Source organism: Panthera tigris, chromosome B3 (assembly GCF_018350195.1).
Source record: "Panthera tigris isolate Pti1 chromosome B3, P.tigris_Pti1_mat1.1, whole genome shotgun sequence".
NCBI lineage: Eukaryota > Metazoa > Chordata > Mammalia > Carnivora > Felidae > Panthera > Panthera tigris.
The window spans coordinates 105847367-105875362 of NC_056665.1; the positions used below are offsets into that span (position 1 = coordinate 105847367).

The 27996-nt window shown below is 39.1% G+C and overlaps 2 protein-coding genes across 3 annotated transcripts in view; one reads left to right on the plus strand and one right to left on the minus strand.

Moving 5' to 3' along the window:
• Nucleotides 1-15134, plus strand: part of LOC102955487 (JNK1/MAPK8 associated membrane protein) — a 29603-nt gene extending 14469 nt beyond the window's left edge. For both annotated transcript variants that reach the window (XM_007095230.3, XM_007095231.3), the window contains exons 5-7: nt 745-926; nt 5400-5476; nt 14460-15134. In XM_007095230.3, coding sequence (XP_007095292.1) covers nt 745-926; nt 5400-5476; nt 14460-14678 — 478 coding nt within the window. In that variant the 3' untranslated portion in view covers nt 14679-15134. The remainder of the gene's footprint in view (nt 1-744; nt 927-5399; nt 5477-14459) is intronic.
• A 567-nt stretch (nt 15135-15701) lies between these two features.
• Nucleotides 15702-27996, minus strand: part of CCDC175 (coiled-coil domain containing 175) — a 74972-nt gene continuing 62677 nt past the window's right edge. Inside the window, exons 16-20 of the mRNA XM_042989810.1 lie at nt 27839-27991; nt 25101-25203; nt 21243-21286; nt 19775-19937; nt 15702-15834 (exon numbers count right to left, since the gene is read on the minus strand). Coding sequence (XP_042845744.1) covers nt 15749-15834; nt 19775-19937; nt 21243-21286; nt 25101-25203; nt 27839-27991 — 549 coding nt within the window. The 3' untranslated portion in view covers nt 15702-15748. The remainder of the gene's footprint in view (nt 15835-19774; nt 19938-21242; nt 21287-25100; nt 25204-27838; nt 27992-27996) is intronic.

Here is a 27996-nt window from a genome sequence, read left to right on the forward strand (position 1 = left end):
ACATTTTTCTTGATATAAAACTACATGGTAATACATTTGAAAAACAGAAAAAGCATACAAAAATAAAATAATATGTAGTTCCGTTTCTTCAGATGACCACTGTTAAAAAAGTTGTCTTTCCAGTTTCATTATGAATGTGTGTATATGTTTTTTATTTATTTTATTTATTTTTTTTATTTTTATTTTTTTTTGTTTTTTTATGTGTGTATGTTTTTTAAAGGATATTAAGGTGAAACTATACACATGGTTTTTGTAACCTTTTCTTGTCACTTCATGTTTTAGGCACAGTTGCTTTTGTCCTTAGTATTTCTTCCATAACCTGATTTTTAATGGCTACGTGCTATTCCAACATGAATATACTTTAAAATTTAATTTCCTAATGTTGAATATGTATTTTCTTCCTGAATTTTCCTTATTACATGATTCAATAAAAATCCTTGTTTGTAAAGTTTGTGAACAGTCCCTGATTGTTTTCCTTGGATGAGTTTCTGCAAGTAAAAGTGCTGAATCACAGAATGTAAACATTTTTGGAATTTTTGATCCATGTTTCTAAGCTGCCCGTTGGAAAGGAAGCAGCACACACTTTCCAGCAGTGTGTGAGTCTTTTTGGCCAACCCTCCCCTAGTCTGAATATTCAATAGGTTGACTTAACGCACTTTTTAAACCTTTTTTAGCATCTTCGATTTTAAATTGATCAGTAATAGATACATTTTTGGTGTCACAATTCCATGTTTTATTTCACAGATACACCATCGTATTCATCTATTATGCATTCTGCTTGGTATTGATGATGCTGCTCCGACCCCTTCTGGTAAAGAAGATCGCCTGTGGCTTAGGAAAGTCTGATCGATTTAAAAGTATTTATGCTGCACTTTACTTCTTCCCGATTTTAACTGTGCTTCAGGCAGTTGGTGGAGGCCTTTTATGTAAGTTTGATGGGTCAAGTCAGTGAAATATATTAATTTTTATATGTGATAAACAGTGTTTTCTCTAAGTATAATTTTGTATCTTTTTCTTTAAAATAGCTTTTATAATCCCTGAAAATAAATGTATTTTTGCTAAAACATGTAATAAGTCTTATAAAAAAATAAAAATGGGTTTCTTAGAATAGGTATTATCAAGCTAATCAAAGCTGATTTCTATTTAGAGAATACTTTGTATCTGAGGCTTATAACCTCAGTAGGAATACTTTAAAAACCTGAGTATAAATTAAAAAGAACTGGTTTTTGTATATAATACATGGAAATTACTGTTGATTTTATATATATGTACACACACACACACACGCACACTAGTATGTACTACTTATCATAAAGTTACGTCTTTGGTTTCTGAGTTCCTTTATGAAATCCTTTTGGGTACGATAAAAGAATCCTCAGTATACTCTTTAGTATAGCTATTCATTTATTCAGCAACTATTTAGACTGAACTGTGACTCAAAAGAAGAATAAGAAGTTGGTGTTAAAGAACTGACATACTACTAGGAAAGCTAGAAGTAGCTGAGAGAACACAGTATAGCACTTAACCTGAATATGTGACATTGAATGTTGCAGGGATGTTAGATACCACCTTCTCTGTGGAGCCCACCAGGGTACAGAGGGCAAGGCTTCTGGCCTAAAAGAACTAGGCAAGACTGGGCATCACTATGTAGCTTGGTGATGAATTTGGTTCAAGATGAGGAAGGCACTGTGAAGGTGTGGCCAAGGGAAGAGGAAATTGGAGATTAGTCAGGGGTCTATTATCCCTCATATTCTAGTTACAGATCTATTGTTTCCGTTGGGCCTGCATAGTATTTGAAAATGTATATTTCCTTCTAGCTCTTACCATTCCCTGTTTTAGTTTTGGCCCACTTCAGTTGTTTACTTGCCTGGCTGGCCTCTATAGGGGTTTGAGGTCACTATTCTTGCTCTAGAGAATAGGGTCCTACTCTTTAAGGATTTTAGGCAGAAGAGTGACATGCCTAGGTTTGCATTTTGGAAAGAGAACTTGGTAACAGTGTGGAGGATGGATTCGTCGGGAAAGAGAACCTGGGGGATCAGTGAAGAGGTTATTGCAGCTAGCCAAGTCTGTCTGACCTAACACAGAGAAACACTGGGAATGGAGAGCTGCTTTAAAGATAGATTTAACTAGACTACATAACTGATTAAACATAGGGGTGACAGAGCGCGAGGAGAATATGATAGATAGCTTTTTTTTTTTTTTTTTTTTTTTTTTTTTGAGTGCACAAGTTGGGGAGAGGGGCAGAGGGAGAGAGATTGAGAGAGAGAATCTTAAGCAGGCTCATGTTCAGCAGAGCCCAACGCAGGGCTTGATCCCACGACCCTGGGATCATGACCTGAGCTGAAATCAAGAGTCAGACACTCAACTGACTGAGCCACCCAGGTGCCCCCATAGAGTAGCTTTCTGACTTAGTAACTGGTGAATAGAGCAACGGTGAATATTAGAAAAAGCAAATTAGATATGTTGATGAGAAGTGAATTCAGTTGTAGGTGTTCATGGAATATTCACAAGAGTACAGGTAATTATACTAGTCTGGTACTTGGGAGAGCTGTCTAGGCTAGAAAGATTTAAGAATTGTCAGCCTTCAAATCCCTGTGTCCTAACCTATGGATGGTGCTATTGTGTAGGACCTCTTGGTTACACGAGGAGAAAAGGGGAAAAAGCTGTGGAAAGTCAGTCAGGGTTTGGGAAGTTAGCCCAGGAGACTGCCAGACACCATTGCTTCATATACTGTACCTGCCTACATTGAAAAATGCCTTTTCTGGGGCACCTGGGTGGCTCAGTTGGTCGAGCATTGGATTTCAGCTCAGCTCATGATCTCACTGTTCATGGGTTTGAGCCCCATGTGGGGCTCTGTGCTGACAGCCTGGAGCCTCCTTCAGATTCTGTGTGTCTCTCTATCTCTGCCCTTCTGCCACTCGCAGTCTGTCTCTTTCTCTCTCAAAGATAAACATTATTTTTTTTTTTTAAAGAAAAATGCTTTTTCTCACAGTGAGTGTCTGATCATTTTGTTAACAAGCCCCTGCTCAAAACACATTCATTGTGAGGATAGAAGAGTCAGTGTTCACTTGCACTAAATATAAATTCATGAAGGCTCCTGAGATTAGTCACAGAGGACATTATATACCAAGTCATAATTTTATGATAATGAAAAAAATAGATAATTTTTTGTGGGGGTGTCTTAGTCGTTTCAGACGGCTGTTACAATACTATAGGTGGCTTGCAAACGACAGAAACTTTTTCTCCTCGTTCTGGAGAATGGGAAGTCCAAGAGCAAGGCACCAGCAGATTTGGTGTCTGGGTAAGAGCCCACTGTGTCCTCCGTGGCAGGAGGGGAGGGAGCTCTCTGGGGTCTCTGTTTTGAGGGCACTAATTCCATTCACGAGGGCTCTGCCCTCATGTCCCCATCACCTCCCAAAGGCCCCACCTCTACCCTCACGTTGCGAGTTAGGATTTCAACAGGAGAATTGGGGGGGGGGGGACACAAACTTTCTGTTCATAACAAGGAGAAACAGAAGTCTGAGCAAAGTAGAGCAGCAAGCATCCTCTGGTAGGTAGCTTAAGAGATAATACTTGGGTCTAGGGAGAGAGGCGCTGGAATCATTAGAGGCCTGTGACACACTTTTACCTGCTTAGAAATATTATTGAAGCCCGTTTTTAAGCGTGATCTGTATCTGAACTACCAGGGGAACTAAAATGTAGATTCTCGGCACCCGCATCCCCTGGCCTAGTTGCTCAAAATCTTAAATTATTTTATATCCTAGAGTAAGAACCATGCCTGAGCCCAAGACCACCCTCCACTCCCCACAAATTTAGGCCTTGTTAGAAATTTCCTCTTACCTTAGATGGCTTTTTACTACTCTGTCCTAAATTTGTATCACTATCAACATTGTTTAGCTATTTATAAATATTTATAAATGAATTGTTTGTTGAGGATGCTTATCACTGTCTATAAACTAAAATATTCTAAATGTCAAAAAGGTACTTATTTAGTAAGTTGGAATCAGGCCTGTATAGATTATTCCAAGTTTCTGCCTTCTGCATTCTGAATTAACGTTTGAAATTCTTCTAGACGGGTTCCATTGCAATGTAAAATGATAAGTGGTTTCATAAATTGAAGTTGTTTTAAAATAATTATATGAAAAATAATTCAAGATTTCTTTTTCTCAATTTGCTCATTTTAGTGTGCTGTAAATTGAAAACACTTTAAGAGAAAGATAGTATTTTGTAGGAAAAAAAATTTGATTCAAGTAGAAATAGCTAGAATTTTGACATAAAGAATATTGGAGGGGCACCTGGGTGGCTCAGTTGGTTAAGTGTCTGACTTCAGCTCAGGTCATGATCTCACAATTTGTGAGTTCAAGCCCCGTGTCGTGCTCTGTACTGACAGCTTGGAGCCTGGAGCTAGCTTCTGATTCTGTGGCTCCCTCCCTCCCTCCCTCTCTCTCTCTCTCTCTCTCTCTCTCTCTCTCTCTCTGCCCCTCCACTGCTCATGCTCTGTCTCTCTCTCTCTCAAAAATAAACAAACATTAAAAAAAAAGAAAAAGAATATTGGATGATCCATTTATCCTTTGAGGTTTGTTGATACATGAACTTTTCTAAAGAGTAATTAAAACTGAATAACTGTTATATTTAGCATTTCTCAACCAGAGTCCTCTACCGGGATCATGAAACAAAATTATTTGAGTATTTTCTCAATCCTCCCAAGTCAAGTTTGGTACATACTAGTATCCTTCTAGATACATGGATGGAAGTTAATTCTTTACATTCAGTGGATGCCTTAAGGCAGGGGTCTTCAAAGCTAGGCCAAGGATTGTTTTACATTTTTTTAATGTTTTATTTATTTTGAGGGGTGGGGAGAGGGGCAGAGAAAGGGAGAGAGAGAATTCCCAAGCAGGCTCTGTGCTGTCAGTGCAGACATGGGGCTCCATCTCACCATTCACTTTGTGAGATCATGACCTGAGCTGAAATCAGAGAGTTGGACGCCTAACTGACTGAGCCACCCAGATGCCCAAGTTTTGCATTTTTAAATGGTACGGGAAAAAAAGTAGTTAATTCTTAACATGTTAAAATTATATGAAGTTTGGGTTTTGTTGTTTATAAAGTTTTATTGGAACATAGCCACACCCATGCATTTATGTATTGTCTGGCTGCTTCCCACTGTAACAGGGACTTGGGTGATTGAGACAGATACTGTATGGCCCGCAAAGCCAAACATATTTACTCTCTGGCTGTTTTCAGAAAGTTTGCTGACCCCTTTTAGGGCATTAGGGCTTAAGTCTCTCATGGGACTGGTTGAGAAAGTTTTCAACTATGGGGAGAATTATACTGTGTGAATTTTTTTGATGTTTTATTCAAAATATTTAATTTTCAATATAATACCCATGTTTGTTTTTCAGATTATGCCTTTCCATACATTATATTAGTATTATCTTTGGTTACTCTGGCTGTGTACATGTCGGCTTCTGAAATAGAGGTAGGAAACCTTTTTTCCTTTGTTAACAGGTTGTTTGTTTTTTAAATAGATTTGACAACTGAATAGGAAAATAGTACATAAATAGTACTCCTGATTGTTGTTGTAATCCTGTAATCCTTGGTGAATGGCACTCAATAGCTATTAGCTGGTTAGTTCAGTTTATAAAAGGTTGTATGTTACACTGTATATGCTTGGGAAGTCAGTGAAGTAGTAGGCTCAACTATTCAGCATCTTGGAGAAAAAAAACTGTCATTTCACAAAATTGACCCACATAGAAAATGTTTAATTATTGAAATGTTGAAAGTTGTTAACACTATTTTGAAGGAAACATAAAATACTTTATTGTATGTAGAATTAATTTTATATTTTATTTTATAATGATGATGACTAAGTCATCAATAATTATATACATTCCATACCCTTCTATATTTTGTTCCCAGTTTTATTTTCTTGATTATGGATGTTTACTTTCGCACTCTAATATTTTGGTGATTTGAAAGAACATTAATAGTCACATTAGTTTTGATACTGTTCCTGTTTTGAGATCTCCATTTTGTGCCTCTTTTTAGTGTTTCGGTGGAAGGCCACTGTTTGAAAGAACTCTTTGAGTTACTCCTTTAACTTGAAAGGAATAAAAGTGTAAAGTGTCTTAGTTCTCGTCCATCCTGCTTGCTAGTCTAGTGCCCGGGCACTGTCTTCAACCGCGTACTGCAGTCGATAAGATGTGTGCTTTCTCTTAATTCTTTCTTTAAAAAAGTTCTAGAGTTCAGAGCCTATTTTGGAGTCCTTGTTGTTGCTCTTTTTTCTATTATGTTACCGAAAGAATGAGAGGGAATGGCTTTCAGGTAGAATAATAGAGGAAATACACAGAATATTTTTATGGTGATTCAAATGTTTTCATTTGTATTCTGTCCCCATTTCTCCTTTGTAATCTTTAATCAACATTACAAGGTGTTTAAAGAAGATAAACAAATTCATTTTGTCACTTTTATCAACTCTAGGGAAAGACTTGAAGGAGGAAATGATTGGCTATTTCAATAAAATAAAGCCTTTAAATTTTTGTTTATTATCTACAACTACTGTGGGTAGTTAAATCAGCTTGAAACTTATTTCTCTGCCCCAGGAATCTCTCATGTATAAAATGTTTGTGTACTTCAGTTAGACTCTATAATGAATCAGAAATAGGGACGTGAATCAGGAAAAGAAAATCTAATTCTAGATGAGTTGATGAGTTGTTTAATAAGAGAAAGTTGGTAACTAACCTACTGCAAATTACATTTCAGTATGTTTAATAGCACCTTCAGATACTACTTTTATAATAACTTGGTCCCTCCAATTTCTACATATTATAGAACTGTTTTAAAGATGAAAGGAAATCACAGTGTTCATAGGTCATTTCTGTTATGCAGGCAGCAGACTCGAGGAATACTAGAGACTGAGGAAGTTGGGTGTATGTACCTCCTACTTCCCACCTGTAACCCTCAGCTACAGTGGATCAGGGCAGGAAGCAGGCACATAGTATGGGATTCCCTTCTAGTTCCTATCTATCAGAAGAAACTGGAGTGTTTCCAGGGTTGAATGCTGGTGTGGACTAGAACTTAAGAGACATGGGCTCCTGTCTTGGTGCTGTCCCGGGAGTGCTTATATGGCTATAGGAAGCCTCAGTTTCCAGTTTCCTCATCTGTAAACTAGTAGCTAGAATGAGTGATTTCTTAGGTCCTTTTTAGGTCAAACATTGCATAATTCTGAGATTTTGTGTGGAAACAATATATTTTATTTTTATTGAAGTATTAACATACAGTGTTCTATTAGTTTCAGGTGTACAATATAATTACTCAACAAGTCTATACATTACTCAGTGCTCATCAAGATAAGTGTATTCTTAATCCCCTTTATTTCTCCCACCTCCCTTCTGGTAACCACCAGTTTGTTCTCTGTATTTGAGTCTATTTTTTTCCTTCCAGTCCCTTTTTATCCTTTGTTTCTTAACATATGAGTGAAATTGTATGGTATTTGTCTTTCTCTCAGTGGTTTACTTCACTTAGCATTATACCCTAGGTCCATCCATGTCGTTGCAAATGGCAAGATCTCATTCTTTTTTATGACTAAGTAATGTTCCATTGTTCATCTATACCACATCTTTATCCATTCATTTATCCATGGACATTTGGGTTGTTTCCGTATCTTGGCTTTGTAATTCTGCAATAAATGTGGAGGTGCATATGCGGCGCCTGGGTGGTTCCAGTCAGTTGAGCGTCCGACTTCGGCTCAGGTCATAATCTCACAGTCCGTGAGTTCAAGCCCCTGCGTCAGGCTCTGTGCTGACAACTCGGAGCCTGGAGCCTGCTTCAGATTCTGTGTCTCCGTCGCTCTCTGCCCCTCCCCTACTCGTGCTCTCTCTGTCAAAAATAAACATTAAGAAAAAAATTAAAAAAAAAAAAAGTGGAGGTGCATATATATCTTTTCAGATTAGTGTTTTTGTTTTCTGGGTAAATACCCAGTAGTGGAATTTGGTTATTCTATTTTTAATTTTTTGAAGAACCTGCATATTTTCCACAGTGGCTGTACCAGTTGGCATTCCTACCAGTGGTACACAAGGGTCCTTTTTCTCCACCTCCTTGCCAATATTTGTCATTTCTTATGTCTTGGATGTTAGCCACTGTGGCAGGCATAAGGTGATTTCTCCTGGTGGTTTTAATTTGCATTTCCCAGATGATCAGTGATGTTGATCATCTTTGCATGTGTCTGTTGTCCATCTGTAAATTTTTTTCCGAAAACTCTTCAGGTCCTCTGCCCATTTTTTAATCGGATTGTTTCTTACAGATATATCACTTGCAAATCTCTTCTCCCCTTCATTAGGTTTCCTTTCAGTTTTGTTGATGATTTCCTTCACTTTGTAAAAGCTTTTTATTCTGGTGTAGTCCTAATACTTTGTTTTTACTTTGTTTCTCTTGCCTGAGGAGACATATATAGGAAAATGTTTCTTTAGCCAATGTCAGATTACTGCCTATTTTGTTCTAGGAACTTTATGGTTTCAAGGCTCACATTTAGGTCTTTAATCCATTTTGAGTGTATTTTTGTGTATGGGGTAAGAAGGTGGTCCCGCTTCATTTTTGTGAATGTACGTGTACAATTTTCACAACACTATTGACTAGACCGTCTTTTCCCCATTGTGTACTTTTGCCTTCATGGTCCTAAATTACTTTACCATATGTGCAGGGGTTTATTTCAGGGGATTCTGTTCCACTGATCTGTGTCTCCTTCTGTGTCAGTACAATACTGTTTTGAATACTGTAGCTTTGTAGTATATCTTGAAATCTGGGCTTGTCATACCTCCAGCTTTGTTTTTCTGTCTCAAGGTTGCTTTGGCTATTTAAGGGTTTTTTTGGTTCCATATAAATTTTACAATTATTCTAGTTCTATAAAAATGTTGCTATTTTGATAGGGATTGTATTAAATCTGTAGATTTCTTTGGGCATTGTAAACATTTTAACAATATTGGGTCTTCTAATCCATTAGCATGGAATTTCTTTTCCATTTGTTTGTGTCACCCTCAGTTTCTTTCATCAGTGTTTTATAATTTTCAGACTACAGGTCTTTCACTTCCTTGGTTTGTTCTTTTAATTTCTCATTCTCCTACTTCATTATTAGTGTATAGAAATGCAACAGATTTCTGTTTATTAATTTTGTATCCTGCGACTTCACTGAATGCATTTATTAGTTCTAGGAGGTTTTCAGTGGGTCTTTATGGTTTTCTACATAATACAGTAAAACCTTGGTTTGTGAGCATAATTCCTTCCAGAAACATGCTTGTAATCCAAACTACTTGTATATCAAAGTGAATTTCCAGAACCATTGGCTCAGTTGTGATCATGTGACATTCACTGTCACTTACTACTCATATTGCAAGACATCGATTGTTTATCAAGTCCAAATTTATTGCAACTGTTTGCTCATCTTGTGGAACACTTGCAGAACAAGTTACAATCCAAGGTTATACTGTATGTCATCTGCAAATAGTGTAAGTTTTACTTCTTACCAATTTGGATGCCTTTTATTTTTTCTTATGTGATTGCTATAGCTTGGACTTCTGGTAGTATGTTGAATAAAAGTGATGAGAGTGAACATCCTTGTCTTGTTCTGGATCTTAGAGGAAAAGCTCTGTTTTTTACCATTTAGTAAGATTTAAGCTGTGGGGTTTTCATATTTGGCCTTCACTATGTTGAGGTATGTTCTCTCTAGACCTATTTTGTGGAGAGGTTTTGTCACAAATGGATGTTGTGCTTTGACAAATAATGCTGTTTTGCATCTGTTGAGCTGATCCTATGGTTTTTATGTCTTCTCTCATTAATGTGATGTTGCATGTTGATTGATTTGCAAATATTGAACTTGTAAAACCCACTTGGTTGTAGAGAATAATTGTTTTAGTATATTGTCCCATTTGGTTTACCAGTATTTTGTTGAGGATGTTTGCGTCTGTGTTCATCAGAGATAATTGTTGAGTAATTATAATATGTAGATGTGTAACATATCTGTAGTTTTCTCTTTTTGTGGTATCTTTCTCTGGTTGTGGTATCAGAGTGCTGGCCTCACAGAATTGAGAAGCTTCCCTTCCTATTTTTTGGAATAGTTTGAGAAGAACGGGTATTAACTCTTTTATTTATTTATTTATTTATTTATTTATTTATTTTGAGAGAGAGAGAGCGCAAGTGTGGGGGCAGGGAGAGAAAGGGGGACAGAGAATCCCCAGCAGGTTCTATGTTTAGCGCGGAGCCTGATGTGGGGCTCGATCTCAGCCCTGAGATATGACCTGACCTGAAGTTGAATCAGACACTTAATCAACTGAGCCACCCAGGCAACCCCTTAACTTTTCTTTTAGAATTCACCTGTAATGCCATGTGGTCCTGGACTTTAGTTTGTTGAGAGTGTTTCAATTACTGATTCCATTTCATTGATAGTAGTTTCCTGATTCAGTTACCTGGTATGTTTCTAGGAATGTATCCATTTCTTCAAGGGTGTCCAATTTATTGGTGTATAATTTTTCATAATCTTTTTTAATCCTTTGTATTTCTGTGGCATCAGTCATTTCTCCTCCGTTTCTAGTTTTATTTCAGACCTCTCTTTTCTTGATGAATCTGGCTTACCGATTTTGTTGATCTTCAAAGAACCAGCTCATGGTTTCACTGATCTGTTGTTTTTTTTTTTTAAACTTTTATTTACTTCTGCTCTAGTCTTTATTATTTTCTTCCTTCTACTGGCTATGGGCTTTTTGTAGCTTGTTTAGGAGTAAGATTATTTGAAACTTTTCCTGCTTCTTGAGGTAGCCCTCTGTTGCTATAATGTTCACTCTTAGAACAACTTTTGCCATTTCCCAAAGATTTGAACCACTGTGGGTTTTTTTTTTACTTATTTACATTATTAAATACAATTTATTGTCAAATTGTTTTCCATAAAACACCCAATGCCCATCCCAACAGGTGCCCTCCTCAATCCCACTTTCCCCTCTCCCTCCTTCCCCCATCACCCACTTTCCCCTCTCCCTCCTTCCCCCATCAACCCTCAGTTTGTTCTCAGTATTTAAGAGTCTCTTATGGTTTGCCTCCCTCCCTCTCTGTAACTTTTTTTCCCCCTTCCCCTCCTCCGTGGTCTTCTGTTAAATTTCTCAGGATCCACATATGAATGAAACATATTGAACGATTGTGGTTTTCATTTGTCTCATGTATTTTTTTAATTTCCTCTTTGATGTCTTGGTTGACCCATTCATTGTTAGTAGCATGTTATTTAGCCTCCATGTGTTTGTGTTTCTACATTTTTTTTCTTGTGATTGATTTCTAGTTTCATACCTTTGTGGTTAGAAAAGATGCATGATAGGATTTTAATCTTTTTAAGTTTACTGAGACTTGTTTTATAGTCTGACATGTGATCCATTCTGGAGAAGGTCCCATGTGCACTTGAAAAGAATTTGGAATCCATTGTTTTTGGAAGGAATATTCTGAATATATCTGTAGGTCCATCTGGTTTTATGTGTCATGAAAAGCCACTGGTCTTACTGATTTCTGTCTGAATGATGATGTATCCATTGATGTAAGTATAGTGTTGAAATTAACTATTAGTGGATTACTGTCACCTTTCTTTGTGTCTGTTAATAGTTGCTTTATGTGTTTAGGTGCTTCCATGTTGGCTGCATAGATATTTATAATTGTTATATCCTCTTGTTGGATTGTTCTATTATTATGTAGTGTCCTTTTTTGTCTCTTGGTACAGACTTTGTTTTAAAGTCTGTTTTGTCCGGTATAAGTATTGCTATTCCAGCTTTCTTTTCCGTTTGCATACTTTTTTTTCCATCCCTTCACTTTCAGTCTGTGTCTATTTTTAAGTCTGAAGTAAGTCTGTTAAAGGCAGCACTTAGGTTTTTGTTTTTTATCCACTCAGGACCCTGTGTCTTTTGACTGTAGTATTTAGTCCCATTTATACTCAAAGTAATTATTGCCATTTTCTTACTTTCACTGCTTTCTAGTTTTCTGCTCCTTTTCTTTCTCTGCCCTTGTGGTTTGATGGCTTTACTGTTATGCTTAGAGTCCTTTCTATTTATGTATCTATTATAGGTTTTTGATTTGTGGTTACTTTATGTCCATATATAACTCCTTATGTGTATAGCAGTCTATATTAAGTTGTGAGTGACTTTAGTTTGAACCCATTCTAAAAGCACTAAATTTTTACTCCCCTCCCCCCCCCCCCATTTTATGTATATAATCATACTTTACATCCTTTTATGAATCCCTTGACTGATTTTTTTTTCCCTTGACTGATTCTTATAGATACAATTGATTTTACTGCTTTTGTGCTTTAATTTCCATACTGGTTTTATATGTGACTAATCTTTTATTATATTTTTGCATTTATCTGTGACATTTTTTTCCTTTCCTAATTTTCTTCTGATTATGACCTTTTCTTTCCACTCAAAGAATTCTGCTGAATATTTCTTGTGAGGCTGGTTTAGCAGTGATGCACTTCTTTATCTCTCCTGCTATTCTGAATGGTGACTTTGCTAAGTATTCTTGTTTTGTTTTGTTTTCCTTTCAGCACTTTGAATATATTATGCCATTCCCTTCAGTCCTTCAGAGTTTTTGCTGAAAAATCAGCTCATAGGCTTATGGGGTTGTTTTTTAAATATGTACCTGCTTTCCTTTCTCTTGCTGCTTGTAAAAATCTCTGTCACTACTTTTGCCATTTTAATTACTATGTGTCTTGGTGTGGACCTCCTTAGGTTGTCTGTTTCCTTCCCCAGATTAGGGAAGTTTTCAGCTAATGTGTCTTCAAATTTTCTGCCCCTTTTCTCTCTCTTCTCCTTCTGGGATCCCTATAATGTGACTGTTATGCTTGATGGTATCATTGAGTTCCCTTAACCTATTCTTTTTTAGTGTATCTTTTCCTGGTTGCTGTTCAGCTTGGCTGCTTTCCATTATATACATCTTCCAAATCATGGATCCTTCTTCTGCCTCCTCTAAATTATTGATTCCCTCTTGTGTATTGTTCATCCCGGTTGAGTTCTTCATCTCTGACTCTGAGATCTTCCACTCTTTTCTCAAGTCCACTGAATATTACTTTGAGTTGTTCATCATGCATAATATCTCTGTTTCATTTGGGACATATTCCTCTGTCTCCTCATTTGTGTATTTTTTTTCCTCCATGTATTAGATTCTAGTCCACTATATCTCCTGATCTTGAAAGCTGTGGTCTTCTGAAGGAGAGGTCCTGTAGTGCCCTATGGCACCCTGGTCACCATAACCAGGCACTTCAGGGGTGTCTCCTGTGTGGGTACATGTGTCCTACCGTTGTGGCCGAGCTGCGTTTGCCTTCAGTCAGCAGCAGTGGCCCCACTTCATCTGCTTGGGGCACACCAGGCAGGGTTTGGTGGGTGTGCTTTTAAAGTGCCAGTCCGGGGCTGCTGAGAGCCTGTAGTGTGGCAGTCCTAGTGGTCAGACCAGATGCCTGACCCCATTCTGTCTTTTGGGGCTGCAGTTGCACCTGTCTCCGGGGCGTTCTCCCTGCCTTGTCTCCTGAGAGGTTTTCACTGGTTGGTGGGGCTGGCAGTCCCACCAGAGGCTTGTTCCCAATCTGTCTGTTGAGGCTACATTAGCATGGATCAGCAGGGTCCTTCCTCTGCACATTTGGTTATAAGGTTCGGCTATTTGGACTGCGGGCACACTCATGTGTGTGATTACCTTCCCCTCTCCCCAGGGCAGGAGCCACTCTGGGGTTGCTCACAGGGTATGTTGGGACATGGTGCTAGCAAGACAGGTGGAGAGTCTTCTGCTGGTTCCTGCAAGTGTCTGGGTGTAGGAGTGGGGAGAAATGGCATTTGCCAGCTCTTTTGTTCTTGGAGAAGTTTCCTAAAGATCCCTGCATTTCTATTGTACATTCTGAGATTAGTAAATCTCTAAATCTCCTTCACAGATACCTCTGGTGCTTTTCAAACTGTTGCTTCCATGCTGTATCTCTGCCAGGTTATGCCAGCTCTTTAATGGCTGGGACTACTCAGTTTCTCTGTTGTCTTCTGGGGCTCTTGGAGCTAAGTGCCACCAATTATAAAAACTCGCAAAGTGAAGGCCCACTATTTTTCAAAGCCTAACGTTATGGGGACTCGTCCTCCCAGTGCCTAGGGTTCCTGGTGTGAGGTCTGACACTTTGACTTGTGGTGTCCCTCCTCTTTATGGTTAGTCTCTCCCTTCTTACCCTTGTTGATGCGGCCTCCTCTCTACAGTTAACTGTGGAAAATCTTCTGCCAGTCTTTGGGTCATTTTCAGAGTTAGTTGCACTGTTGTGTCTGTTACCTCAGTGTATCCATGGGATGAGGTAAGCTCAGGATCCTCCTGTTCCGCCATCTTCCCAACAAATAATACATGTTAAATTATAATAAATTATCTAGTTTATTTAGCCTGATAATCTGTATTTGTTTTCTCTCTTTTATAAAATTACATAGAATTGCTATGATCTTCTGGTGAGAAAGAAAAGACTTATTGTTCTCTTCAGCCACTGGTTACTTCATGCCTATGGAATAATATCCATTTCCAGAGTGGATAAACTCGAGCAAGATTTACCCCTTTTGGCTTTGGTACCCACCCCAGCTCTTTTTTACTTGTTCACTGCAAAATTTACTGAACCTTCACGGATACTGTCCGAAGGAGCCAATGGACACTGAATGTAAGAGCCAAAAAACCTAAAAAGTGTTCCTTGTAAAAAATATAAAACGTATTAATGCTCTTCTGTTGTACATGGAAATAAGATGGGGTTTGTTTGTTAACAGCCTTTATGGTTAGACTTGGAAAAATATAGTAGATATGCTGTAGCACACTGGGACACTACAGGCTTGTTAGGAAGCGCTTGCCTCCTGTAACAATATTGTTATTCTTTAGAGCAAAATCATGTTTCTGGAATAAGCTGAAATCTTTAGCATTGACCTAATTTTGCATGTATTTGTTTTTCAAGTGTAATTATAAGGACAAACATACCTTGGTGGTCTGCTAGCAATCATAGAAATGAAGTACGTTGTTTGTTGTTATCTATTTATTTTTACCAATACAGTATTTTGATTATAAAACTCGACCATAATTTATATAACAGGTTTTTTTGTTTATAGGTGGTTTGGTTGAAAACATCTTCTGGTTGTTTCTGTTAAGAAAAACAATAAAATGTTTACAAAAAAAATCTCAGATGTTCTGACATTTAATTGTATTTTGCCACACGAATTGTGGAAATAATTCGAACTATTTAGTAAGAGGAATATTCCTTTCCCAAATGAATAAATACATGTATTCACATAGTCCCTCCTTCTTAGGTCTCCTTTTTAAAGGCTGTATACCAGGGCCATATTTTATTGATCCTGAAACTTTTTCACATGTGACATCTCTGAATTAGGATGCATCTCAGAATTGATGCCTTCTTAGATTTAACAAAATACGGAATATATACAATACATAAATAGTTTTCCTGTGGTTGTTGATAGGTGTGCTGTGAATTTTATGCTTTGAAGCCTTTAAGAGATTCATGTGGAACCAAAATAAGGTTTAGCACTTAACCTGATAACCTTCTAAACACCACAAATGGATAAACATGGTCAGATTATTCACCAATTCTGCTATTCAGTGGGGATTATGCAGGCTTGTTAATCTCAAACTTAAAACTTTCACTGACCATTGCAAAATCTGAAAGAAAGTGCACTCACTTTGTGCCTTCTGAATTCACAGCAGTTGTATCTTTGAAGTTATTATGTTATTTTTTCTCTGTTAATGCGTTTTTCATGGTACATTCAACCACGGGGGGGTGGACTTTTTTGATATGAACGTGTTTCTTCTTTTCTGTAGGAATAAAAATAAGAATTTTATGTATCTCATACAAGTTTGGGTGGTTATTAGTATCCATTAAAATTCTAAATTTCCCAAAGAATCCTCAATTAGATGACTGTATAATCTGGGACTTGGGGGTGGCGTAGAGCCTGGGGAGTCATTATCTGCTTACCAGTACCATATCTGTCCCGTTACATTTGGAACCATTTTAACAATTATCTCCTTTGATTTCCTAGTCTAGCAGAAACATGTGTATGCAAAAGGAAAAATCATGTAATTATTACATTCCTCAAATGCAAAGAATTTCAGGAATACTTAAAGCAAATTAAAAATGCAGATATATATTTAAGAACAAGATCAGAACAATTCATAGCAACTGTGGTTGTTAATGTTAGTAAATAATCTGTTGAAACATGGTCATTAAAAATATAAAAAAATGGGCACCTAGGTTACTCCATCAGTTACACATCATACTCTTGATTTTGGTTCAGGTCATGATCTCATGGTTTGTGAGTTCAAGCCCCACGTCAGGCTCTGCACTGACAGTGCGGAGTCTGCTTGGGATTCTTTCTCAAACATTTAAAAACACAACAACAAAAAATAAAAAACAAATTGCCCTTGTCCTAGTTCAGGTTTGTTCAGTTTTTACTTAGGTACTCATAGGCAATCATAACCCTCACTGCTATAGTGCATGGTAATTATTTTGCCAACCAGTGCTGGATAGGTAATTTAAAGGTCAAAATATTTTTACTAATTTGGGTCAATTGATAAATTTAACAATTACATGTTATATATTTGTCTGAAACTATTGGGTTGCAAGACTTGGCTGACAGCATATACAAATTTGCTCTTTCTTTTAAAATATCCCTCAGTCTAAAAGTCTTCTGTACTACACATACCAAATGAAGATATTTAGTTAATATAAATATCTGTAACTTTAATACTTTTTAAAAAATCTGTACTCGGTTACTATTTGATTTAGGAATACACACTGAGAACTTGTTTAATTTTTGCCTTAACAGTCCTTCCAAATAAAAGGTAATCTTAGTTTTCAAGATGAATTCTGGCATTTTAAGTTCTGACAAGCTGGTCCTCCACCTGTGCCAACCGGTCCCCCGGTAGATGTCTACTCAGCCAGGCTACCGCGGTCCTTGGCCCAGGGCACGTCTACTGCCCTTTCAGGAAGACATCCTTCTGTATTCCCAACACCTAAAAAAAGGCTTAGAGGTGTCTCCTTTACCCTCTCATAGCCACTCACTAGAAGGAATCCCTTGTACTCTAATCAGCTCTTTGCTTGTTTGCTCTCACGATATACGTACTTTGAGGTTCAAGAACTGGGTCTTATTCAACTCAGTAACTGCAGCATTTGCTCTGGTGCCAGGCTCAGAGGTGCCCCCATCTGTTACTGAAGCTAGTGCAGTGTTCCTGAAGGAGAGGGCCAGGCCCTGCAGGGCTACAGTGACAGATTATGTCCAGAAGAGAACAGGAGAGCACTGTTGAGCTGGAAGAGATCAAGGGCTTCTCTACAAGCCCCATCACTTGAGAGAAGCCATTCAAAAGGGAAAATCCAAAAGCCAGATTACAGGTGGCTCATGATTAAGTAATCCAAGGGGTCAAAGCTGACTTCCTTAGGAGGGCCATAGATTTCAAGAGATCTGATGAGTGCCTAATTTGGGTCCGATGCTTTCTAACTTCCTGTTAACTATCCATATTTTATGATCAGGGAACCTAGGGAGTAGAGGTTAAATAACACGTAGGAAGCAGGGCTGAGATCTGAGCCCAGGTCCGCCTACCTTCAAAGCCCACATCGTGCTGATGCTCTTCTAGGAGCAGAGATAAGTGGAGTTAGGGAAACCAGAAACATTCAAGGTCAGCTCCATTTCAGAGACCTCTCCTCCCCCCCACTCCTCCCCCGATTCCTTAACTGGGTCAAAGTCTCATTCCCTGTTAGGTTCTCTCACAGTTCTTATGCTACACCTGGGAAACCCCTATGACAACGGATTTTACATACATTTGTAGGATAACTGATTCTCCCACAATAGCAGAAGTGAGAAGACTAGAGCCTGAGGAGTTCTCTGGCCCACACACTCTGCAACTGGCCCAGAATGTCATAACATTAGCACTGACCACTAACTTCCCTACTTTTGACCCTTTTAACCTTGGAACAACCAGAGAAAGCCAGATACGCTTACTAATTAATGACATACCATGTCCTCCTAAGCTGCTCCCAGCTTCCCCATGCTAACAAGCTCCAATCGGAGTACACCAGACACCTTCCCTGTTTTTTCACATTACACCTTTCCCATTCCCCTGCCTTTGGATCTCTGCAAAAAGCAAAGGATGGTGACTCATTCTCTTGCTATACCAAGTTTTATGCCTCAGCTTATTTCCATTTAGCTGGTCTTCCTTTATTTTCACACTGTAATATTCTACTTTCCATATAGTTATCAATGAGACAGTCCACAAAATATGTGAAAAAGAGAATATGGTATTACTCAGTGGGCTTAGCTTTTCAATCTAATCTATTTACATTTGCTCCAACATGAAAGATCCCATCAGGTTTCAGACAAAGATGGGAGACTCATTCATGTGAAAATAGTGCAATTGATGCTTTGAGGTGATTTCACTTTTAAAATTCTGCTTGATATACAGTTGCTGGGGATGTCCTAACTTCCCAAAGAAAATTTTACAAAGTGACCAGGGCTCATCGGCAACCCAATATGCACGGATACATAATAAGTATCACCAGGCTGAAGCAGGACCGCAAAAACAGCTTTTTGGCTGATAAAGTTTACCCACAAAAGTGTTCAATGGTCACTAAAACATTATTTCTCTGGTCAAGCAGTGCCCTGAGAACATTGGTTTTTACCAAATACTGGAATGTCTTTAGTCCCATCACTTTCTATCTTATTTCATTTTCTACAACCCACCTTTAAAATTGCTTAGCTAATGACCTTCTTTAAAATGACACCTCTAGGGACACCTGGGGGGCTCAGTCAGTTAAGCGTCTGGCTTCAGCTCAGGTCATGATCTCACAGTTCATGAGTTCGAGCCCTGCATGGGGCTCTGTGCTGACAGCTCAGAGCCTGGAGCCTGCTAAGGATTCTGTGTCTCCCTTTCTGTCTGCCCCTCCCCTGCTTGTGCACTCGCTCTCTCTTTCTCTCAAAAACAAACATTAAATTTTTTTAAATAAAATGACACCTCTAATCCATGCATTTGCTAGATGACATTCTCATTTCACCACTCCATTTCTCCTCTACACTCTATTCTCCTTCCTTCTCCCAGCCCTTTGTACCTCCATCATCCCGTCTTCCCAAGGGATTCCACCCCAAGGATCTCAAGGCTGTCCCTGTGCAAGGACTGACCTCCATTTCCTACAGCAGCCAGAATCTGCACAGAGTTCTTTGGGCCTCACGTCCAACGTGACATTAGAGTAAAAATTGAGAATGAAGTTGATAATCCTCTGGAGAGACTGGACTGCTTGCTCGTGACACAATCATGTTATGTAGAATGTGTTACATCTCAGGAGCCCCAGAAGGCATCACTATCACTGATTTTCAGAGAAGGCAATAGTTGCTGTTTTTAATACTAAACTCAGGAAGAAAAGGTAAAGTGATGTTTCATATCCTCTGCTTAAGAAGATAAAGTGTGTAAAAGGTTTTTTAAAAAGACCTTGAAAATAAGAGTTTTAAAAAACCAGAAAGAAATATTCAGTTATTTAGAAAATTCACATAGGTGGAAGGGATTTGTCTCACTGCTGATGGACCACATTCAACCCCACAAATGAGAATCCATGTTTAGGTGAATGTGATATTAATTGAGGATGGACTATGAGAGATAACTATGTTCTTTGGTTAGCTTTTTGTTTTAAATGCTTTTTTTTTTATGTTACCAGCCACAGTAAAATAACAAGAGGTTCTTTGTTACGCAGAGCTTTTGAGATGTTACTTACTATGGAGGTCCGTTTTCAATTCCTGTTCCATAAGAAAACGCAGCTCTTCAAGATACCCTTGTAGCCAAATGCTGATACGCTCAATGTTTTCATCCCTTTCCTGCAGCCTCTCTGTTAGCTTTTTTATTCCTTGCAGAGTCTCACCACCACTGTTTACCAGTTCCTTTAAAAAATAATATTTTGCGGTGTGTAAATATAAATTCCAACAAAAGAAATAAAAACATTGAGTGAATCGTGTCCAAGACAAAAATATATATGCAAAGTTGGTATTACTCTTGCAAAATAAGTGTACACAGCACATTCACAAAGTCCTGTCAAAGATCTTGGGGGGGAAAATGGATTAGCAAAGGAGACGAATGACATGCTCCCTGAAGTCCAACTTTTAACTGGGTAGGATGGCGGTGGTGATGGTGGTGGCGCCGGCATAAAAAGCCAGCTCACCTTCAAAGCAGCACAGAATTGCAGACCATCTTCTGCATGGCTTACAGCTTTAGAGCTTTAGAATCAGGCTGGGTCTGAGTTTTAAAGCCCCGTAAGTTCATGAACTGTTTTGTGTTGAGCAAGTCACTTCAACTCTCTGAGCCTCAGTAGCTTCATCTGAAAAAGGTTTAAAAGCTAAGCCAGGATCATATGTAAACCTGAAATACTTAGAAAGTGGCAAAGCAGGATTTAAACTCCATCCTGCCTGCCTTTATAGTGCTGGGGGCGGGAGGGGGTGCGTGGAGAAACAGCAGGGCTTGGTAACACATGGAGGGCAGATGAACTTCAGATGTGACAACTGTGGCCTCAAATAGCGTGTGTTCAATTTGTGTTTCTGGCTAGGGGTGGGGGAGTCATTCCCTTTAACCTACTCCTGGTAGAGTAGGAAGACAATTTCCCAAAGGATTAGGATTTCATAGTGATATTTGGCCCTGCTAAAAATAAGACAACGGTCCCAAATGGATTCACTTATGCTGTGCCTCAGATCACCAACGTGAAAATTAATATAATTACAGTTTTGGCTCTCTGGGAAATGGAATCTTACACTGGTCATTCAGGAATCATCTAATCACCTGATCAGCACTAGTTAGGTCATCTGCCTGATAGATGCCTGCCATCAACTAAAGGCAAGTGATCCTGCAATAACCAGTCTGCTTTTTTTGCTTAGTGTAACTTCCCTGTTCCTGCTCCCTTCTGCCTATAAAAGTCCTCTGTTTTGTATAGCTCCTCAGAGCACCTTTTTATCTGCTAGCTTGGATGCTGCTCGATTCATGAATCATTGAATAAAGTTAATATGATATTTAAAATTTACTCACATGAATTTTGTTTTTTTAACAACATTTTAAGATGATGGTCATTGTCACTCCCTTTCAATCCTGACCTCCTATACACACACACACACACACACACACACACACACACACACTTATTAGGTAAGTGAATATTTTTAGAAATATAATATTTATGGAGACAACACAAAAAAGCTCACCTTAACTGTAGTCTGAAATTCAGCCCACAAATCCAAATACTTCCCTAAAATAAAAATTTTCAAAATTCAAAGGTTATGGAAATGTGAAGATTTTTATAAAAGTAATGCTATTTGTTTTCCAAAAATTATGTTTATCTAAAAATTTCTACTTCCAAAATGACAGAAAAACTGGACCAGACTTGCCCTCCTACTATCAGCAAGGAGAAAATATATGAAATATATTTGTTTTCCTATCCAGTTTTCAGATACTGGGGAATGGGCAGCACAGAACTGTGGTACCTGAAAGGAGAGTACAAATGAGGCAAGCCCTGTGCTCACGCGGCTTACCGCTTGGGGACACCTTCTCAGACCTGAGTGCAGGCAGAATGAGGCAGGCGTGCACACGGACACAAAAATCTGGACAAAGATTAGCAAGCTGAATCTAGCAATATATAAAAACAATAGCAGCTTTTGAACAAGTGTGTTTCATCCCAGGAACTTGGTTTAACATTCAAAAATGAGTCAATGGAGGTGCACCTGGGTGGCTCGGTCGGTTAAGTGTCTGACTTCAGCTCAGGTCATGATCTCACAGTTCATGGGTTCGAGCCCCACGGCAGGCTCTGTGCTGACAGCTCAGAGCCTGGAGCCTGCATTGGATTCTGTGTCTCCCTCTCTCTGCCCCACCGCAGCTCATATTCTCCCTCCCTCCCTTTCTCTCTCTCAAAAATATTAAAAAAAAAAAAAAAAATCAGTGCAATTTACCCTCCTAACACCACGAAGGAGAAATCCCATGTGAGCATCTCTGTAGACGCTGGAGTAGCTGAGGTCTCACAGGCACTGCACACCTTCGTGACCAACCACCTCCAATCCATACCTTGAATGCCCAGGTCAGAGCGCCCCCACTTGGCGCCGCCCTGCAAGTGCTGCACACATCATTACTGGGGAAGTTAAGTGCACCTGTGTGACTACACTGGGTGAGAACACCTGCCATTTTGCACCTGATTTCCTCTACACTTTGCCCCATGTGCCTTTTCCCTTTGCTGATCTTACTCTGTATCCTTCACTGTAATGGGCAATAACCATAACAACTTGAGCCCGGTGGATCCTAGCTAATCACTGAGCCTAAGGATGGTCTTGAGGACCCCTATTACAACACCTGAAGGCTGCAAAATCCTGCTGAGAAAAATAAGTTCTAAACAAATGAAGATATATACAGTGTTCTTGGATTGAAAGACTTAATTTTGTTAATATGTCAATTCTTCCCAAATTGGTTTACAGAGTCAGTGCAAACCCAATTAAGATCCCGACAGGTATGCGTAATTATAGATTAATAAGCTGATTCTAAAACTTATATGGAAATCAAAAGACCTAAAATAGCCAAAATAGTTCTAAGAGTGAATCACAAGTGTGGAGAACTTACAGTACCCAATTTCCAGGCTGAATATGAAACTAAAGTAATCAGGACAGTGTGGTATTGGTGTGAAGTTAGATATTGAGAAGGAACAGATGCACCAAATGGATATCTGAAAAAGTTGGAGTAGTACAATGCTAAAAAGACAGTCTTTCCAACAATGGTGCTAGAACAACTGGATATACATAAGAGAAAACAATGAAATTCAACTCTTACCCCACGTGTAAACATGAACTTGAACTGGAGATGTAGACATAACAGTGAAAACTGAAAGCTTATAAAGAAAATACTGGAGAAAATCTTTGAGAACTTGGCTTAGGCAAAAATGTCTTAGTACACAGAAAGTACTAACCTTAAAAGATGAAATAAATAAAGCAGACTTTATCCAAAGGAAAGACTTTTGTGTTTTTTTTAATGTTTATTTTTGAGAGAGAGACAGAGCGTGAGAGGCGGAGGGGCAGAGAGAGAAGGAGTCACAGAATCCGAAGCAGGCTCCAGGCTCTGAGCTGTCAGCAAAGAGCCCGATGCGGGGCTCGAACTCACGGACTGAGAGATCATGAACTGAGCTGAAGTCAGACACTTAACTGACTGAGCCACCCAGGCACCCCGACTTTTGCTCTTTTCAAGACAACATTAAGAAAATGAAAACTCAAGCCTCATACCGGAAAAGGACTCATTTCCAGAATACACAAAGATTTTAATGTAACAACACAAACAACACAAAGCCATGAGCAAAAGATTTGGACAAATGGCAGACTGCATTTTCCAGAGATGGCCCCACAATATATTCCATCCCACATGTGCTTCCCAAAATGTGATGCTGACAACGCCTCCCATTAGTGGTGGCGTCTGTGTCCCCTCCCCTTGTACTTGGGATGCTAGCTTTTGGAACATAGCAGGCCAAGCAACTACATGGAGAGTCCAGCAGAGAGCCAGCATCAACATAAGACACACTGAGTGAGTGGGTGGCTCTTCAGATGCTTCCAGTCCCCAGCTGCCAAATTAACCCCAGACGTCAAGTTGCTCCAGCTAATGTCATGCAGAGCAGACATGAGTGGTCTCTACCAGGCTCTGGCCAAATTGCCAATTTGGGAGCAAAGTAAATGATCTGTAATATTTGTTATGCTGCAATGGATAATTGGTTCAAGGCACTTCACAAAGGTTGATGTACAAGTGGCCAAAAAGCACATGAAAAAATAACAACATCAGTCATCGGAGAAATACAAATAAAAATCACGGTGAAATACCATTATATACCTATTAAAAATGGCTTAAATGTTAACAATTTTAAGTGTTCCTTTTAATTTTTTTTTAAGTTGGTTCACTTTTGAGAGAGAGAGAGAGAGACAGAGCGTGAGCAGGGGAGGGGCAGAGAGAGAGAGAGAGAGGGAGGCACAGAATCCGAAGCAGGCTCCAGGCTCTGAGCTGTCAGCACAGAGCCCAACCTGGGGCTCAAACCCACAAACCGCAAGATCATGACCTACGCCGAACTTGGATGCTTAACCGACTGAGCCACCCAAGCACCCCAACAATTGTAAGTGTTTTGACAATTCTGAATGTTGGTGAGGATGGGGAGTATCCCATTGCTAGCAGAATGATAAATTTGTACAACCACTTTGGCAAACTATTTTGGCAGTTTCTTACTGCCAAGTTAAACATACACTAACTATACAACCCAGCAATTCCACCCCTCGGTATTTACCCAAGAGAAATGAAAACAAATATTCACAAAAACAAGTGTAAACAAAGAGTAACCAAAACCTGGAAAAAATCCAAATGTCCTTCACCTGGTGAATGGACAAACAAAACATGGTAGATCTTCATAATGGAATACTTAATTATACAGCTATAAAACGGAACAAAGCAATGAGACATGCAACAACATGAATGATCTAAAAAAAAAAAAAAGAAAAAAAAAGCTAGCTGAGTCAAAGACATGCGGTACAAAAGTGTGCATACTCCATCATTCCATTTGTATCTAATCCTTAGTGACAGAATGCAGATCAGTGGGTTCCAGGTGCTGGAGATAGGCGGGAAAGTAGCCACCTAGGGTCACCAGGGAAACAAAAATGTTCTCTATCTTACTTGGGGTGGCAGTGGTTAGAGTGGCATGTACATTTGTCAAAACTCATTGAACTTAACATGGGTGCATTTTATTGGATGAAAATCAGTAAAATTTATTTAAATAAAACAAAACATTGGGGCACCACCTGGGTGGCTCAGTCGGTTAAGCGTCCGACTTTGGCTCAGGTCATGATCCCGTGGTCTGTGAGTTCGAGCCCCATGTCAGGCTCTATAGTGACAGCTTAGAGCCTGGAGCCTGCTTCAGATTCTGTGTCTCCCTCTCTCTCTGCCCCTCCCCAGTTCATACTCTCTCTCTCAAGAATAAATAAACACCAAAAAAAATGTTTAATAAAACAAAACAGTTATTCTTTATATATAAAGATCACCCATGACACATTACTTACTCTGATGAGCTGTCAGTTGCCAACACAGGTCACCTGACGCGCACTTGAGGTCTTCTTCTCTTTTTTTGTATAGCTCTATGTTGTTCTTCATATATGCAATATACTGGAAATTAAAAGCATGTGACTGTTTTAAGCAGTTTAGATACTGTAGATTAATTACCCATGAGTCATTCGGCAAACATTTATTGATCCTCCTCTGTGCCACTATTCTCAGTACAAGGGTAACAGAGCAGAACTCTTGTTAAGCTTACATTCCGGTGAAGGAGATAAGGGGTCTGGCTTCCCAGTAAACATTTAAAACACACTGCATTCAGAATATAATTTGCCACAAGAAGAAATTAAAAGATATTCTGCCCAAATGCATCATGTCCACAAACAAAATATTGCTCTGTATGCAAAATGTGCGTGCAGTAAATGTGCCAAGGCAGCCATGCTGCCAGACCGGAGGAGTTTGGTGTAGGACCTCAGAGAAAGGACTTATTGAGACTGGAGACCCCACAGATTTGTTCACTCCATTCAGAGGTTTCACTGGGTTGGGTAATGGAGGCAGTAGTGGCTTGGGTATTAAAATCATCACTTTCTGTTCTGGCCACCCAATGCTCAGGAATGCTAAACTCTAAAGTCTCTGGGAACTCTGAAAGCATGGGCTTTGGATATAAATTTGGCACTCACCCAGTTTTAAGAAAGAAACAGTCAAATACTAGAAACTACTGATAAGAAGAATCTAGAAAATGGCATCCAGTACTATAGAAGGTGTAGATGCAGAACTGTTTATAAGCCTGTCGTAGGGTCTAATCATGCAGCCTTGATCTTGTCCCAGTCTGTGTGGTTTGTTGGAAGCTTTTGTAGTAAATCAAAGTGAAAACTCTGTAAGTCAAGTCCAAGTCATCATTCCTGCCCCTCGTTGAACGTGAATCACTGTTTGTAGACTTGCCTAGTTCAGCTGGTTTCCCGTAACTCTCAAATATTTTAACACACTGAATTGTAACTATCTATTTATTTGCGACTTCCTCAGCTAGACTATGAGCTTCCTAAGGACTTGGGGCAGTGTCTTTTTCATCTCTGTATTCATTGTGCCTTCCCCAAGGCCAGGGATTCAGTGGGGGCTTAAAACATTTGCTGGGAGTAGGGATGTAATCAGCAAGACGGAGAGTGGTGAGTGAATAAGAGAACAGCACAGGGTCATTCGGGGCCTCGTAGACGGTCAATAGATTAAAGAGAATTTTTAGAATCAGTGTTTTCACATAGTCATCCATTTGCTTACCCATTACTAACGTAGCAATAACAATTCCAGGTATTTTAGTAAATAATCTATGTCATCTTGATAGGAAGACAGTCTTGTGGAATATTTCCATGGGTAGACGAAATGCCTTATGAGATTGTTTCGAGGGCTAGAAGAATGAACATGTATTGCATGCGTGCAGGTTACTGATGATGGTGCCAGGGCTCTGGAGCACATTTACCTTTCCAAAGTGCATTAGTACCTCTTATGCCACTTTAATTCTGCCAAAAAACACTGGTCCTCATACTGGTAGATAACTGCTGTGATTTAAATGATGGAAAAAAATTACCCAGAGAGGTAAAGGAATGTTTCCCTTAGTGTCTTATTGCTGTGGGACGGTTTTGATTTCTCTAGCTATTAAGAGTTATTAAAAAAAATATAGAACCTCAGTTTCCTCATGTATAAAAGCAACATAATATCTTATCCACCTTAAAGGTTACTGTGAGCATCAAATGGGACTGAATCCCCCTCTGTGGCACTGTCCAAAACACTTGGGATCCACTGATACAGATCCTCACCTGAGGTCAATGTAGTTTACTGGGAAAAAAATGATACAATCGATACAAGACAGACAGACAACCTACTGTTTTAAATGGGTAAAAAACTTGAACAGGCACTTCACAAAGAGGAATACGCGTGGCCAACGACATATAAATAGATGCTTCATTAACCATCAGGAAAATGCAAATTAAAACCACAACGGGACACCACTACACCCTCCCAGAATAGTTAAATGGAAAAAAAACCAAGGTTTGGTGAGAATGTAGAACCAGTGGTGTTCTCACAGGCCCCACTGGGAGTTGCAATTACTGCGACTTCTTGAGAGATGGCACTGTGCACCAGAATGGACAGTCCACATCCCTATGGCCTTGAGATTCCACTTGAGGGGTATACCCCACAGGAATATGTACGTATGTTCCCCCGAAATACATGTACAAGAATATTCATGGCAACACTATTTCTAATAGGCCCAATTAGAAACTCTCTCACCGCCCCCATCCACAAAGTATATAACTGTGGTACAGTCATACACTTGAATACTATACATCATTAGGGATGAACAAACCATACTACACTCAATAATAAAGATGAACCTTACAAATAGTATTGAGCAAGAGTGCATACTGTATCATTCTATACATATAATGTTCAGAAACAGACAAAACTAATCTTTGGTGTTAGAAGCCAGTATAGTGTTACCCATGTGGGGAGGCCAGTGACAGGAAGGGACACAGAAAATATCTGGATACTGTTAGCGCTTTGTTTCTTGATCTGCACGCTGGTTACCCATGTGTGCTCATTATGCGTTTCACTTATGATTTGTGCACTTTTCTATGTGTACTTTAAGCTTTATTTAAAAAGTGTTAAGAGCTATACTCTCCTTTTCTCTCATAACTATTACAGGTCTAGGCAACCAGTCAAACCACCATGCAAAGTGAAGTGCTCGTGAACTTACTTTTCTTAATTTTTCATTTTCCAGGAGCAAAGCATCTACTTTTAAGTCATGTACATAGATTTCATTTTCTAAGTTCTTGAGAGTTTCAAAATGACTTTTGATCTTATGGCTTTCTTGGTCTCGTAAGTATTTGAGTTCTTTCTTCACTTTTTCCTGCT